At 26.7% G+C, this 17802-nt stretch overlaps 1 protein-coding gene across 14 annotated transcripts in view; it reads left to right on the top strand.

Moving 5' to 3' along the window:
* Nucleotides 1–17802, top strand: part of HUWE1 (HECT, UBA and WWE domain containing E3 ubiquitin protein ligase 1) — a 294173-nt gene that overhangs the window by 67708 nt on the left and 208663 nt on the right. For all 14 annotated transcript variants that reach the window (XM_087154722.1, XM_087154721.1, XM_087154731.1 and 11 more), the window contains 8 exons: nucleotides 4462–4662; nucleotides 7964–8224; nucleotides 9300–9463; nucleotides 9544–9666; nucleotides 9751–9824; nucleotides 12090–12247; nucleotides 15446–15568; nucleotides 17254–17547. In XM_087154722.1, coding sequence (XP_087010848.1) covers nucleotides 4462–4662; nucleotides 7964–8224; nucleotides 9300–9463; nucleotides 9544–9666; nucleotides 9751–9824; nucleotides 12090–12247; nucleotides 15446–15568; nucleotides 17254–17547 — 1398 coding nt within the window. The remainder of the gene's footprint in view (nucleotides 1–4461; nucleotides 4663–7963; nucleotides 8225–9299; nucleotides 9464–9543; nucleotides 9667–9750; nucleotides 9825–12089; nucleotides 12248–15445; nucleotides 15569–17253; nucleotides 17548–17802) is intronic.

Below are 17802 nucleotides of genomic sequence, written 5' to 3'. Positions count from 1 at the left end.
ATTCAACATTAAAACAATTCTCATTAGTTTTCTTCAAGACCAAATCTCCAGGATCAATACTATAAATAAAATTATAATTATCACAATTAAACAAAATCAAATCATCAATATATCTAAAAGCTTTAAATTCATTATGTCAAGAAATTTAGCTTTGAAAAAATGCAAAAAAATATTGACAAAAGCCCCAGAAAAGGAATTACCTTGTAGAATTCCAATAATTTGTTTATAAAAATCTAAACCATTAAAAAGAACATTCTCAAAAAAATTAAACTTACATAAATCCAACCAATTAAACTTATAAATTTTCTCATTAAATAAATACCTATCATAAATGCCTTCACAAATCTCAATAATCTTTCTATGTGGTATAATTGTATACAAATTTTCGAAATCAAAAGTATTAATGCAGGAAATATCATTACTATTAATATAATCCTAAACTTCAACATTACTATTTATAACAATATTTTTCTCTTTTTTAATTTTAAGCAAAATAATTTTTAGAAAACTAAAAAACCTTTTACTAATATCAGAATTATAACTATTAGTACCACACGCTATAAACCTAAATTTAATCGGATTTTTATGAAATTTAACAATTGGAAATAAATATGGAAATGTAATCCTATTTAACCTAAATTTTAATTTTGTACTAAATGCAATAGTTCTTTTTTCAATAACTTTTTATCTTCTTTCAATTTTAAATAAGTATTATTTGCATTATATTCTCTAATAATCAATTTTTGAAAAAAATATTTACACATAATACAGAAATTATTCGAAGCTTTATCTACAACAGTAACAATAAATTTATCCTTAAGATTTTTAATTTTCTTAGATAAATCATAATCTATATAAGTACCTTTAGGAAATGAACAAAAACTGGTATTAAATAAATTAAATTTAACCCTTTCAATAATTTTAGCTTTCCACTCGGAAAAACCCTCAACGGGCCAATGATACTTTCTGGAAATTTTTGCAATAAAAAAATCAAGATCATTTTTAATAGATAAAATAAAATCTTCTTTTTTCATTTTAACTCTGGTCCTAAATTTTGTACCTTTACTTAAAATGCTGATTAAATCTTGATCACCCACAATCTCCAAATTTCCCGTTATGACATGTCCATAATCATCATCAATAAATTTTGAAAAATCCTTCTCATTACAATAACAATCAAATTTAGAAATACAATTAAGATTTCGACTTAAAAAATTATAATTACACACCTTTTTTCACAATTGGTTAGGATAGAAAATATTTGCAATAAAGTTGAAAGTTTTCGGGAGGCTGTGAATAATTTTTTAAATATTTTGAGTAATAATGATTTTCCTTTTAATTTTTGTACTGTTAATTTTTTAATTAAGAAAATGATTGAAGAATTCTAGGTTTTTATATTTTTTTCTTTTAACAGGGTGCAATTCAAGTCTTAACTGAGCAGCCCCAGTTAAGCATTCTATTAATTTGTTATGTATTTCTTTCTCTTGACTTCTTTCTTTTTATTCTCCATCTGCGCATTGTAATAGAGGGCGTTGTTTTCTTTAGTTTTTAGTGTTTTCTTTTCATTTGGCTTGCTTGTGAAATCGATGTTTGATCTGTGATTAAGTGAGTTTTTATTTTTCTGATGATTTTGTTTGAGTTTCTTTTCTTAATTTATTTGTTTTTCATGTTTTTTCCTGGACTTCTATACAAAACCATCGGGGTACTGAGGGAGTTAATTTAGGCATTTGCTACTCCCTCAATTAGAAATGGTTTTGTTTTTATGGCTATTGAGGCCGGTACCTCCTGAAGACGTTGGCTTCAGTGGTCATATTTTTATTTTTATTTCCATCGTTTCCTTTATTAATACTTTTTTCTGAAATTTCTGCTGCTTTTTAACTCGTTTTTTTTTTAAAGAAGTTTTATCTATTTAGAATTAAAAATATTTGTTTTCTTTTAGTATTAGAAATTCTACATCACTTGATTTAAAAATCAAAGGTTGTGAGACGAATGATTTAAAAAACATACATTGCGATTTAAAGGACAAATATCATGATTCATAGTCACATGATTTTAAGCACACTATTAAGCACACTCAATCGTCTCTATTATTGAGACGATTGGAAGTACCAATCACAAATCAACCATTGTGATTAGTATTTCCACGATTAAAAAGCACAGATAAGGATTCTTGTTTCTGCAATTTTAAAGTCATTCATTGTGATTCACATTTATGTGATTTAAGAATATCATATCCCAAATAATATTCACACAATTTAAAAATCAAACATGACAGTTTTTACTCTCATGATTTATTTCAAAGAGTTGGACAAGTAATTCTATAGATATAAAGCTAAAAATAGTAAGCTTTGGTTCTAACCTACTTTTAATTTTAAACTTATCTGGAACATATAAGTTACAAATTTATTCTCAAAATTAAAAAAAAAAATATTTTTAAAATTTTTATTCGGTTTTTTTAAATATTTATTGATTTATTTTTATTTATCAAGAACAGTTTTAATATTTATTAATAATTAAAATCTCTATTAAAATTGTTTTGAAAGGTAAAGGTTTTTATTTCTTAAATAATAAGGCTTATAATTTTAATTATTTGCACTTAAAGTGTTAAAATTTCATATGAAATAAGATTAAAAATAAATGTTTATATTTCCATTCATTGATGAAAATTTCAATTACAATTTATAGCTTTCTAAACTCAGAAGTAGATCACACTCAATGTGTACATATGAACCATGACCCCCTATATATTTTTTTCCCACTAAGATTTTAGGTATTTTTCATAAGCCACTATCATCCGTGTAATGTATGGATTGGTAATAGTTTTTTAATAAAAATTCTTTTTAATAATTCTTCTTTAATAAAAATTCCTGTAAAAATAATTATTATGGTTTCATATTATGCTGTGTGAGCTCAGTCAAAGAAAACTATTCCATTGGTTAAGGAAAATCTGAGAATTTTGACATCTAAAATTTCAAACATCTGATTTTACTTACAGTTTTCATTGTATCAGAATTTTTAAATCGAGAATTTTTAAAGTAAGGAATTTAGGGGTCATTCACTTGTTTACTATAATTATTAAATTCTCTTCAAGAGTTTGTGTGATGGATTTACAATATCAAAATTTATGATTTGTCCTTTCATTACATTTACAGTATTTTTGGCTTGAATTAGTTTAAACCTCTTTTAATTAATTTAGCAAATAAAGTCTTGAACTGTATTTTACTGCAATTTATCAATTTGAAATGTTTTATTTTTGTAAAAAATTAAACTTAACAAATTTTGAAGCTTAAGAAAAATGTCTTCTATTAATCTTAATTTACAACATAAATCTCTTTACAATTCTGTATATATATATATATATATATATATATATATATATACATACATATGTGTGTATATATATATATATATATATACATATGTGTGTGTATATATATATATATATATATATATATATATATATATATATATATATATATATATATATACACACACAGAATGAGGGAAAGATATTGAATTTAGCACATTTTTAAAAAATGTTTAAGGAATTTTCTGATGTGAAAATGTTATCAATGTAGTCATTTTATCAATAAATAATTTTGCATAAAATTGGTTTACAATAAGCTTACATTGTGTTTTTTTAGAAAAAATTAATTTTCTATTTTGAAAAAAAATTCGACATAACAAGGTTTTGGGAAGAAACTCTTTGACACAGTAATTCAAATTCAGATTAGGTAAATATATAATGCTAAAGGGGAAATTTTTTTTTTGACATAACAAGGTTTTCGAGATATTGAGATTCGAGATATCGAGAGTATACCATATTTAATTTTAAAGTATGTTTTTCAGCTTTATCCTAAAAGTGTCATTTTCTATTAATCCGAAAGGCTAATAAAAAATTCATTTCCTGTTCCTTCATCATAAAAGCATGGTAAAACAGTCTGCTCCCATTTATACAAAACTTTTGGATTATTTTAATTAGAGAGTGCTATGTTGGTGGGTATTCATGAAACTAACATAGTTTTTTTTTAAAAATATTGTTAGTGTTTCTTCAATCGTATGTCTAATTCTTTGGTATTTTTTGTGTTTGGCGAAATTCCTCTTCTCCATGAGATTAAAAAATTTGGTTTAAAATATAACATTCAAATTAAGTAAAGGGTGTAGGCCTTTAGTTTTCTAAAAGTGAGTTAATATTGTGATAAAAATTAAATACTTTTCGAAAAATCTTTTATTTTTCAGACACAATTTCTCTTTTTCTCCTTTTGGACATATTTAGGAGTCCTGCTGGCTCATTTAGTTTGATTTTTTTTTTAAGTCGTATTTTCTGAAATAAAAATTTCTTATTTGCATCCCTTGTATATGTTATATAAAATTAGTTTTGATTTGTATTTTTTTGTGCATTTGTGATACTCTCATTAGATTTTTTTAAATTTGTTAATTTTGTTTCTTATATTTTTCTAGAGTGATATTCGAACCATATCAATTAGCCATTGGGGCTCTGAATTAGGTCTTAGTGTTTTAAAAGGTCTTAGCTCATTGTATACATCTTTAGTCTGGGAAAGTACTGTATTACTTGCTTTATGCAGCAATGATACTGCTCTTGCTGAAGACTGCCAATTTGGTAGGCAACAATTAGAAAAACTGGTACCCAAAGATTCAAAAGTGAGTTACATTTTAAACTGTTTTCTTATTTCATACTTTCCTGTGACATAAATTTTTTTTAATAACTATTATAAGTTTTCGAAATTGCTTTATAAATTTTCATTTCTAACCAGTTGTTTATAAAATAAAATACATCAGCTGCACATTGAAGTGAAATGAAAAACTGAAGAGAAATTATTTTGATAATATTCAAACTTTTTAAAAACAAATGCAGAACTTATTGCTCCTTTCCAAAATTGAATTCTCTTTTAACATTTAAACTACATTTTAAAAATGTCTATTCTCAAAACTTTTTTTTAATAAATATAATTCTATCTACAATCTGAAACTTACAACCATAAAGATTGTATATGCTATGTTTTTCTTGTACTTTTTACAGGGATGAGATTTTTCCGCTTTTTAGCGGATTTCCTCTTTTTTCACTTTTATCTCTTAAATTTCAGCTTTTTTATCAAAAATTCAGATTTTCTAAACATTTCATTTTTTTTAATAAGTATTCCGCTTTTTCAGAAAATTCAAGCTACATAGCTACCAATCCTTTCTCATTTTTACTTATTTTACCTATTTTCTCCCCTTTTACACGCAGCGGATAAGATTTTCCGAATTTTTTACCGGCCCTTCAGATAGATCCGATTTTCGTAGTTCAAACGACACTGCTTCTGACAAGCCTTTTAGAGGTCCCAAGCCTGGAATCTGCTAATATCTCGATTCTTATTCACACAATTTTAATATCAAACATAGCTTTTCATATTTGCATGTTGCGATTCGTATTCACGCGATTTGAATATTGTATGTTGAATTCTTATTTACGAGAATATATTATGTTGAATTCATTATGAGAATATTTATGTTGAATTCATATTTAAAAATCCGATATTGTGATTTGTATTTACGTCTTTTTAAAAACCTATGTAGCGATTCGTATTCACGCAAGTTTAAAGTTCAATGTGTTGATTTGCTCATGTGGTTTATAATATCAAACATTGATTTTCTTATTTATACGTGATTTTAAAATAAGGCATTGGAATTCGCATTCACGCATTCTAAAAGTTATGCATCATAATTCTTATTTATGCAATCTAAAAATTACGCATCATGATTCATATTTACGCGATCTAAAAATTATGATTTGTGATTTGTATTTACGCGTTTTAAAAATTCTATATCCTAGTTTTTATTTTCTCATTTTCAAAATCGTATATCTAGTTTCATATTCATGTGATTTCAAAATCCATAATTGTTATTCATATTCACGCAATTTTAAGATCAACTATCGCGATTCTTGTAAGAAGTAAAACTTTTTTTAATTAGTTACTATAAAGGTGATTGTTTTTCCAACGTCGATTATTAGTATATGTAAGTGTTAAAACATCAGAGAAACTGGAAGGGAATATATTCAAAACAGGAAAAAGTAGGAGGAAAAAGTAGGATTTGTCACAAGATGTTTGAAGATGGACTAATGACTAAATATAGCAAACATAAAAGATAATGCAAACAAAAGCAATCACTTAAAAAGGGATTTAATTAAAAATTTTTTTTTGGGGAAAGAAATAATTAACTCAGCATCAAAATTTTATTTATAATTGCTGTTATTTATGCTTTAAAATGCAAAATTCTTATCAAATAAGAAACAATTATCTAAGCAAATGCTGATTGTCGTGTAATTTTTCAAACTAAAATAGCAATTTTTGTATGTTAAGGAGTTACTATATATATCTACTTCACTGTTATTGATATGTTTCAGAGGGCTCTAGTTAGATTAGACTATAATATGAGCATAATGATTCGGTCCATTGTTGAAGTTTTTTTTTTCAATATAATTTAAAAAGTAATATTACTGATATATTTGCTATAAATCACATAACAGTATTTATTAAAAGAAATGAAATATTAATGTATATTCTCAGTAGTTTTAATTTGCTAAACCAGGTATTTTTTCAAGTAGTAATTGTCTTTTATGTGAACTGAGGAAAAATATAATTTCCAGCTTTATTTTTTCAATTGGTAATTTTTTTTCCACTAAATGTTAAGTATTAATGTAATCGTTTTATAATAATAGATTAGTACACAATTGTATGTCAACACATTATTTATTACCTTAAACTGTCTGGAATTCATTATTAAAGGGTTGCGCTTGCGTAAAATTTACTATCGTGGAAATTCAGCTTTTTTGCGTTTTGGCTAATCTCATCCCTGTTTTTTAAAAAAAGAAAAAGTACTCAATCAAATTGAGTTTTGAAATTAATACTTATAATTATTACTTTTTGTTTAATATTTGCATTATAAATCAGAAGTTTAAATTGTTGTCACTTTTTGAGTTTATGGAAACAATGTATGTGAGATCTTTCTAAAACTTTATTTTTAAGGAGATGAAATTTTTCTTGAATCTGATGAAGGAAAACTTAATCTTTCATTAAAATAATGTTTAAAATCAAAACAATGCTAAATAGACCTAGTAATGAAAAAAATTATTATACTGTGGACACGTTCAGGATTGAGTTTTTACCAGGGAGAAACCATTTTCTACCTGGTCATGGTAGAAACTAGGTTTTTACTGGTAAAAGCCATGGGGAAATTCTGGTATCAACCCATGTTTATTTATTTGCAGATATAGTGGTTTGTTATTTATAACTGATAAGAATTTATAAGCTAATATTATTAAGAATTTTTAGATGATATGTATATCAGTAAGTGACAAGCCATTGGACAAGTGATATGATGAAAAGCAATCGTTCCTAACCACCGAGCTGCGAACCAGTCCGTAAGTCAAATGGTACTAGGCCATCCAAGAAACATTAAATAATTTTAATTTTTTTTACTGTGGTGTTTGTGCGACTTTCTATTAAGAGGAGGTTAACTGGGAGACATCACCAATACCATAATTGTAACTGTATTTTGCTTTGAAGAATTATATAAATATTGCATTAAAATTATTGAATCAAAAACTTCTAATATACAAACTATCAATGTTCGCCTCTCACCCTGTGGGCTGCAGAAAAATTATCAAACATTGATCGGTCCGTGGCTATAAAATGTTTGGGGAGGTTAAGGTATCTTTTAAATTGTAATTATTTTCACATAACCAGGTGAGGTAAATCTTCTCACCGTTAAGAACTGTCAAATTTATAAGATTTTCAATTATGAGCCAATACTGATTAATTAAGATCATATTTATAAATTATGTTATAGTATTATATCATTGTATGCTATACTTTTATTACAGCTACATTTATATACAGAAAATAAACAGAATAAATTAATTGAAAAATACCTCATGTTTGAATGTTTTTTACAATTTTAGAGCGATAAGGAGGATAGTCCTTCATCTTCAGAAATCATCCCAAGTGCAGTAGCTGAAACGCTAAATGATTCTCCTGAAATTCCCATTACAATGGATTTAGAAGATATTTGTTTCTGTGAAGAAACTGGAAATGAAACTACCAGTTCTGATAAAATGAAAACTAAACCTTATGCTTCACAGATAAAACAAATTAAGCCCCTCCTGTCAGGTGCATCACGGCTAGGAAGAGCTTTAGCTGAGCTGTTTGGTCTTTTGGTGAAAGTAAGTTTACTCTTCAGTTTATTATTTTATTTCTTTCGTTAGCTCTTTCTGACACAATTAATTTTGACTGAAAATTTTTAGCAGGCAGCATATTAGCCCCTACAACCATTGATCATAAATTCCTAGTAAACAGATATACCTGAACTATGTTATTTACTAAATAATTGTTGCTCGAAACGGTGAACCTTTAGTAGAAAATAGTGTTATATTTTTAGTGGTTCGGAATATTTTTGCAATAAGTGTTGCCAGACTGGCAAACCTGCCCTAAAAAGGGTTAAATATTGAACCTGTTATTTTTTCCTAGCATTTTCATGAGCCAGGAAAAAAAATCATTCATCAATCATTTCATCATTCAGAGAAAAAAAAATTTGCTTAATTTGAAGACACAAGTTCATTTTTCTTCTTCAGAATTTAGCTAGTTATAATAATGGTTTAATACTTGTCGTGACCGGCTGAGGTTTCATTGTGCTTAAGAAAAATTTGACATAAGAATTAAATAAGTAATATTAATTAAATTCCACTGAGTATAATTGTCCTTTTTTTGACAATTTTTTCAGATATTTTACCGAATGTCATCTTATTTAAATGTAATCTGACAAAGTGATTGTTTTTTTTAACTCTATTTTTTATTGTAAAATGAATAAAGTTTCAATATTTCGAATTTTTATTTGTATATGTTTTTTGTTTATTTGTATATGTTTTGTAACATAAACAAAACATAAAAAATGTTTTAATTTATAGTTTCACACAGCAAAAAGCTTCCCTAATTTTAAATTGTTTTGAAGTGAGTCATTTTTGTATCGCTTAATATCAAATTTAATCCTTGTGATTCTGTGTGTTTTTGGTAAGAAGCTATTATAAATTTACCAAATTGCATAAGTTTTCCTAACATTTATTTTTGTTACCCTGTTTCAAATGAATTTAACAGGAAGATAATTTAGTTCGTGTTATGTTTTGAAAGTGCTTAACTTTAATCTTCCAATATAAATTTCATTGTGTTTCTCTCTTTTTAAATACTTAAGTTGCTGATTCTTTATTTTGTAATTGTTAATAATTTTATTTTAAAATTTTTAAGCTTTGTGTTGGATCTCCTATGCGACAAAGAAGAGGCCAACAAATACCACCATCACCAAGTGTGCCTTCACCAGCAGCTCGTGCTGTAGCAACTGCTTTGACCCGCCTATTAGCCATGGGATTATCTTGGGAACCACCACCAGCTTCTCCAGTACCAAAATTTAGGTTGTTCTATTAACTAAACTATTGACATCGATAATAAAATATTGTTTTATTTTTTTGTTTATTAAACTATATTTTTACAGGTTGACATTTTATATTTGTTCTGTGGGATTCACATCTCCAATGCTCTTTGATGAAAGAAAATATCCCTATCACTTGATGCTTCAAAAATTTTTGAGCTGTGGAGGATTGGATGCGTTTTTTGCGTAAGCACGTTTTTCATTTATGTGTTTTAAATTAAATATCTGAAATTTGCTTAGTATCTCATGAATTGATTTCATATCTTTCAGAACTTTTCGCTGGGCTTTGACTTGTGGAAATAGAGTTCCTATTGAAGAAGGTTTAGAACATCCAGAATTACCTGGTATGTTTTATTATGAAACTAATTAGTCCCCCTTCTATTTTGAAAGCTTTGTGTTTTGAAATGTTCTTTTTAAAAATTGATTAAATTTTTTTAAGTGATTTTCTTTTTTAGCCATTTCTTATCAAATATCTGTTTAAGAAAATCAATTTGTAAATAATTAATTGCACACATTTATTCTGTTTTTGTTGTTGGGTGTATTGGAAGAATATGAGAATAAAATTTGTTATTTATGCTTTTGAGTCTTGGGATTATACTGTCAGTGTAAAGTGGCATATTTTGTTTAGCAAACTGAAATCATGTGAAATTTTTAAAATTATGAACTTTCCAAAGCAATTAAAACATTTAAACTTTTTATGTTTTTGTAAGACAACTGGTACAAATAGATAAATTTGACTGGTATTTGCTTTATTTAAAAATGATTTCTGATTAATCACACAGGGATGAGATTTATCCGCTTTTTAGCGGATTTCCGCCTTTTTCGCTTTTGTCTCTCGAATTTCAGACTTTTTATTAAAAACTCAGATTCTCTAAAAGTTTCAGTTTTTTAAAATTAATATTCCGGTTTTTTTCTGAAAATTCAGCCATTGAAATGATATAATTATGTTTATTTCCTCCGATTTGATATATAGATATCATATATCGAAAGATGTATAGAAAATTCAAACTTCGTAGCTGCCAACCCTTTCGCATATCTACTTAATTTAGTTATTAGCTTCTAGAAGCAGAAAGTAAGATTTTCCTCATTTTTACCCGTCCGCTAGATAGCTCGTATTTTCGTAATTCAGACGTCGCTGCATTTTAATATCAAACATCGATTTTCGTCTTTACCTGATTTAAAAGTTGCGCGTTGCGATTCCTATTCTCGCGATTTCAATATCGTTCATTGCAATTCTTCTTTACGAGATTTAAAAATCCAATATCGCGATTTGTATACAGACGTTTTTAAAATTCTATGTAACGATTTCGTATTCATGCGAGTTTATCCAATGTCGTGATTCGTTTTTGCAGTTGTAATATCCAACTTCTATTTTCGTATTTACACTTGATTTAAAAATTAGGCTTTGGATACGTTTTAACGCCATTTAGAAATTATGTATCGTAATTCGTATTTACGCGATCTGAAAGTTACGCATAATGATTTGTATTTTCACATTTTTGAAATTTAATATCGAGTTTCATTCACTTATTTCAATAACGTGATTTATATTCACACGATTTTAAAATCCGTTATTGCGCGATTCTTGTAAAAAGCAAGTTTTTTTTGAATTAGTTACTATAAATGTGGCAGTTTTTCTATCGGCGATTATTGCTATATTACAACATCAGCCAAAACTGGATGAGAATATGTTACTGATATTTTTGCTATAAATCACGTAAGATGTACTCGTGTGAAAATTCAGCTTTTTTGCCTTTTGACCAATCTCATCCCTGATCACAGTAGTACACAATACCTCTGACATACATTCAGATTTCAATTTAAAAAGCTAAATAGTTCTTATAATTAAAATATTGCAAAGATAATGTGTTTAAGAGCAAGTGTTTGTAAAAAATTGGGCAGAGTTGGATATTTTACAGTTATTATTAAGTTGCTATTTTCATAATGTTTTTGTTAAACTATTCTGTAATTTTTGTTATTGAATTGAATCGCAGCACAGACAGTTATTTTGTATTCTGTTCCATCTTAACTATTAAGACATAAATACTTATATTAAATATTTGCATCAAAGGTTATTCAAAATTTTCTAAGTAATAATTTTCTTAGATTCAGCTGTCAAAATCTACTTGTGACATCAAGTGGACCATTAAAGTATATATTCCCTCGAATGCAAGCACTTTTATTTAGGAGTCTAATCTTCTGACTGGTCTCTTGACTTAACTATTGAGATCATATTTTCAAGAATGTGTCTGTTCTCCATATTTTTTGGTTAAAAATCGTAATCTCTAAAAACATATGTTTATTCTAGGAAATTACGTTTTTGTTTCTGATGTGGTCAATTAAAATAGTATGCACACTAATTACTGCATCTGATCATAAAAATAAGTTATTCAGGATTATATAATTTTTTATACACTGTGTGCATAATTGGTTCAATGTTATTTTCTGACCATACCCTAGTTTTATTTAAAAAATAAAGGAATTAATTGCTGAAAAAATACTGATTGTATTATTTAAGTGAATTCATAAATATATAAAGTTTTATTTAAAGAGTGCTTACACATTTGCTTTTGTAAAAATGTATATTTTCATTATATTAAATAATCTAGATGGTACTGGAGAGTTCTTGGATGCTTGGCTTCTACTCTTGGAAAAAATGGTTAATCCAAAAAATGTGTTGGAATCTCCCCACACATTACCTTCAAAGCCTAATCAACAAGGAAACACAGTTTTTAATCCCCTTCTATACTTGATTCATGTGCATAAGGTAATTTACTTAGATATGATTCTTTTACCTATAAAGCAGGGTTAAGATTTCTTCCCAAAGAAACCTATTTCTTCCAGGACACTGGAAGAAATAGGAGAAAACTGTTAGAAGTTGGACAAAATGGAAGAAATCGAAAATGACCAATCTAATTGCTTAAAGTCAACTATCAAATGAAGAGTTTAAATTAAAAATGAATAAAATTTGATACAGTACAAGAAAGTAAAAAGTTATTTACATTTAAATTTTTTTTAAAAATAATTCTGATATTTTAGTTTTTCTGATAACTATTCTGATATTTCAGTTTTATACGGAATTCATTACAATTTATTTTGATTGATCTCATCCTTATTTTCCTGCATAAATGTGTACTTAAACTTTTAGTTTATTGTATTTTTTTGTGTGTAGTTAAAATTATCTAAAAACTATAGAAAATGACTTTGTAAATAATTAACTCAAAAATGTTATTTAAAATTTTTTATATTGCTTAGATTTTTCTAGATTGGTTAAATTTTCTCAGCAATTTTTTTTTAATATAAATGTTTTTAATAGTATCTTTTGATTTTGTTTTTAATAATTTTTAAAAACATTTATTGAGCAATAAAATAACAAATAACCTATTTTTCTCTCTTAGATTTTAATATTATGAAATCTTTAGCAGAATACTGTTAGGCTATCAAAATGCGAAATTTTTTTTTTTAACATGTAGCACTTAAGTTTTCATTTATTTCAAAAAAATACTTTATAGTTGAAAATGTACTGTAAAATGTTCTTGTAAGGAAACAAGAGGATGAAAAGAAACATCATCACACTTATTATTGAAACATATCATATTCATATATAACATATAAAACATATTACACATCATCTTTACACTTCGTGGCATTAAATTTTATACAACGTTTTGAAGGATACAAGAGGATGGAGGGTAACACCATCACACTTGGAAGCCAGAAAAGAAACTCTATTGTTATTGTTTTTTCCCTTGCGGATAGAGGGGATAGCGCCATCTGTTGTGCTATGACCTATCTTAAATTTTATTATGAATTGAAATTGTTCATCAATTTATCAAACTTTTAAAATGGTACATATAATGTAATTATATTTATATGTATTAAGTCATTAATTTTATTATTAAAATACAGCAATTTATGATAAAAGTTCATTGTTAAAAATTCTTCAATTTATCTTATAAATTATATTTAACTTATGGATTTTATAAATGCGTAAGTAAAAGTAAAACCTGTATTAGAAATGTTGATTCAGAAATATTTTTAGCATATTATGTAAAAACTATTCATACTTTGATATTCATACTTTGAGTATTCATACCATTTGTAATTTTCACTGAGTAATACAATATATAATTTTGATTATATTTTAAAAGTTCTATATAAAAATTTCAAGTTCTGCTATGAACCTTTTTGTAAAACATTGAAAATTACTACTGTTTTAATTTCTTAGATTTTCATTAAATTTATCTTTCTTCCGTATTTTTATATTTTATTTTCTCAGTGTTTTTCTTTAAAAAGGATTGATTAAATGGCTTGGAAATTAATGCTACTTTATAAATTACATATTTTATTATATATATATATATATATATATATATATATATATATATATATATTAAATCTATCTACATGCATTTTTTAAAGTCTGTTTGCTAAGCTAAAATAGTCCGACCTTTTTAGATCTTAGGAGCTGTTAAAAAATTTAAAAATATTTTTCTGTGTTTTTTTTTTAAACCCTTTCGCAGCAATTTTTTTTACAACAGAACAATTTACAACGAAACAATTTTGGTAGCATAAACTATGAGTAGGGCACACTAGAATGCTAAAACTAAGATGTTAGGAAGATTTTAGGCACTGATTTAGGACCGGGACATATATGTCCCATCTGTCCTGACAAATGGGACATATGTGTCCAAGTAGTCTTCAATTAGCAATTTTGTAAAGGAAACCAATGATCACATAGGACTGTTGGGACAATTTGTTCCCACTATCCAAGACCAGAGGGACACATATGTCCCAATAATTGAAACAGAAGTAAAACGTTGTCACTTACCAGTTCATTATAGGTAATCGGCTTCGTGAGTAACTTCTCTGGCCTTAGATTTATTGATCAATCAAAATTTAATCGAAAATAGGCGGTATTTTCCGAGACTAAACTATTTACATTTGTACATGGAGTGAGCTGCTAGAACACTTCAAGAATGCAGAAATTGCATTATGTACGGTAGTGCCATCAATGTTCTGTGAATGAAAATACCTTCAAAATTATTGGGAAGACTGGTGGGAAAGTCTCCCTCCCATTAGACAGAGAAGTGTTTCTGTCCCAAAACATTTTTTTGAAATTTGCTTGGGACGTATATGTCCCGTTAGGCGCAAAAGGCTTAAAGCATACATAATTGTGATTAATTGTATGTGATGAGAAAATAGAGAAGATTTTAAGTTTGATGAAAAAGATTTTAGAAGTTAGAAAATTATTTCTGATGACTCTCACATTAAGAAAATATTTTAAATTACAAACATCATTTGTAAGAATACATCATTATTTGATACTCTCAAGTGGAATTACATGATAGTGATTGAATGCCATATAGTAAAAGAATCTTTTGCATCCTCACACGTAAGATAAAGAGATGTCTAAATATTGGAATTGTCTAAGTCATAGGTTACCAAACTTTTCTAGACCATTGCACAATTTGCTATTTAAATGATTCTCTATCTTTCTCTTCAATTGTTTTCCCTTTCTAAGGTAAGTATTTTTAATGTTGAACACTTCTACTTATCTTGATAAGTTGTTGTTAGGTGAAATGTAGTATTTATGTTATTTATTAAAAATGGAGTATTGAATAATGTATATTCCTGGAAATCCACAGTAGTTTGGGATCTTGTTATGTTATTACTCTTGGAAGTCCTAAATGCCTAACTACTGCCCACTTGAGGAACGGAACCTGTAGTTTGTTAATTAGAAAATTATTTCGAGTTCAACCTACTATGATTTTAAATCTGAAAAGTTATTAGTAAAATAGTCATTTCAGTTAATTAGTGTTACAAATAAATTTTTATTCAGATATGACAGCTTTGTAATTTTTTTAAATTCCTTATTTTGTATTCTTAATTTTAATAAAGCATCAAATTGTAAGTGGTGGTGTTAAAATATGTTTCAGCAGTATTTATGTTACTTCTTTTTCAGAGGGCTTTTGAAAGTATTATGCACTTATGGGATAAGAAACCGTTGCTAGTTTTTGGGGAAAGGATTGCTGAATCTATACTCACTATAATATGTCACATTTTGAAAGGCGAAACAATAATTAAGGTAAGCTGAACATTATTTGTAATATTCTAACTCTGATACTATTTTTTTAAAAAATTTTTACATACTTCGTTGTTTTTTTGTTGTAAATTGTTAAATTTGGTATGGTTGGCAGTAAAATTCATTATATGCTTCAGATCAGATTGCGATTAATTAAATAATTTTTAACTGAATAATTTGTGTTTTTTTTTTATTTAACATTGTTTTATATTTCAATTAGAAATATGTATATTAGTTGCATTCAGTTAGCTGTAAAGTTGCATGGTTAATTTAAAAGCATCTTTAAAAATTCAATCAATCAATTAGTAATCTATATATTAATAATCATTTGCTGAAAAGATATCAATATTTTTGATAATTTGAGGTATGATGCTGGGGAAAACCTGATTATTTTTTAAATTAAATAGCAAATTCAAAAAATACCATGATTTAAAAGAAAAGGAGTCAAAATGGGTATCCATTGTCAATACCAATAAAATGTCTTGTCACTTGGATTGCTAATGGTTTCCCTTTTAAACTATGTGAGTCACTCATGATTTCTCGCAAGGCTATTTTTCTTTTAAATTTTGATTTTTGCTAGTAAGTCTTGTATTCTGAATAATGCTTGCATCAGGAAACCATCAGTTCTGCCTAATACTTAGCATTCTCATTTATGACTGAATACTACTCTATTTATATTTACACCTTTTTTGTTTGTTTCTCAATTCATATCCTTTATTACAGAAATTTTTTATTGCATTTTTCTTTATTAATTTTTGCTATTTAATTCATAAATTTTGTTATTGAAGAGCTTACTATTTGTGTTTTTTATTTATTTTATTTTTTTAAATTTTCCTCAATTTGTTTTGACTAATTTGATTTGTCCAATATTATTTGCAATTTGCACCATACAAAACTTTATATGCCTGTGGGTATTAAAAAATTTTTTTTTTGATGAAAATTTAGTTATAAAATCACTTTAGAGGACAGTTATTTCTTTCAAAAGAGTTTTTTTTAATTATTTTTTTTAAAGTAAGCAATTTACTTTTCATTTATGTGTGTACAAAACAGAATTATATCTGCTCATAGTATTAACTTTTTATTAAATTGAATAGGTTCCAAATTGAATCTTTTGGATTTTCTTCCTTTGAAATTATTTTATTATTTATGATTTATTTTAGAACATTTTTATACTAAACACTAATAATGAAATATTGTTACGAAAAAGAATCCCATTTTCTAGTAAGATTGATTATTTTTGAAATTTTAACCTTTATGCTATTACAGTAAATCATTTTTTATGGATATGAGCTTTTAATTTTCAAATAAAAATAGTTGAACTTACGACATACATTTTCTAGAGAACTTCCAGGGTTGGCTGAAACCAATTTTTTTTTTCATATTCAATGTACTAACTTTATAAGTAATTTATGTAACAGAAATTTTATTTCTTTGTGTGTGCTATGTAGTTATAAAATTTTAATTCTTTCAATTGGTATATTTTTATCAGCTGGTGTTTTCTGAATTATTTTTATCCTATGCACTGCATATTAGTTACAGGTTGGTTTTATGTTAAGGAAAGCTTGTAACTAAATAAGGATTTTTTATTTTTCAATATCTCTCATTTCAAATACTTTTTATAAACTAACTGGTGTAAAATTTAATTTAAAAAATTTGTTGAAAATTGTTATTTTATTCAATGTACTTAGGAAAAGCTTGCTAAAGGTGAAGATGTTAAAGTACCTGCAACCCCAGCAGCTACTACTACAAATCCAGCTCCAAATGGTTCAGCAACAAGAGTTATAACTCGAAGCAGACATCTCTTGGACAGTGATGAAAGCACTGTGAACCAGGACCATTTAACTCAGCTTGTTGACATGGGATTTTCACGAGGATTAGCTTCTGAAGCTTTAATGAACACTAACTCCTTAGAACAAGCTACTGATTATCTTCTTACATATCCTGCTGCTATGGGTAGAAATACTACATCAAGTAATCCATCAGTAAGTTTTGTTTCTTATTTTGCTGTTTCTGTTTAATTTTCTTACAAATGTTTAAGATTGCTTCAATCTTAATATTAATAGAATTTGCAGGTTTCCCTCTGACTTTAAAGATCCTCAATGGCGTTATTTTTCTCACAAAGCCTAATTTAAATTCTGAAGACTTTAAATTGCATCTAATAACTGCTTTACTTTCCATTCTTGGAGCAATTTTTAGTTATCTTTTAAGTATAATTAAAACATTCCTGCTTGTGAAAA

This window comes from Parasteatoda tepidariorum, chromosome 11 (genome assembly GCF_982258835.1).
Source record: "Parasteatoda tepidariorum strain Cologne lab strain chromosome 11, Ptep-v5.0, whole genome shotgun sequence".
Classification (NCBI taxonomy): domain Eukaryota; kingdom Metazoa; phylum Arthropoda; class Arachnida; order Araneae; family Theridiidae; genus Parasteatoda; species Parasteatoda tepidariorum.
Note: the sequence above shows the minus strand (reverse complement) of the source record. Positions and strands in the feature narration are given on the sequence as shown.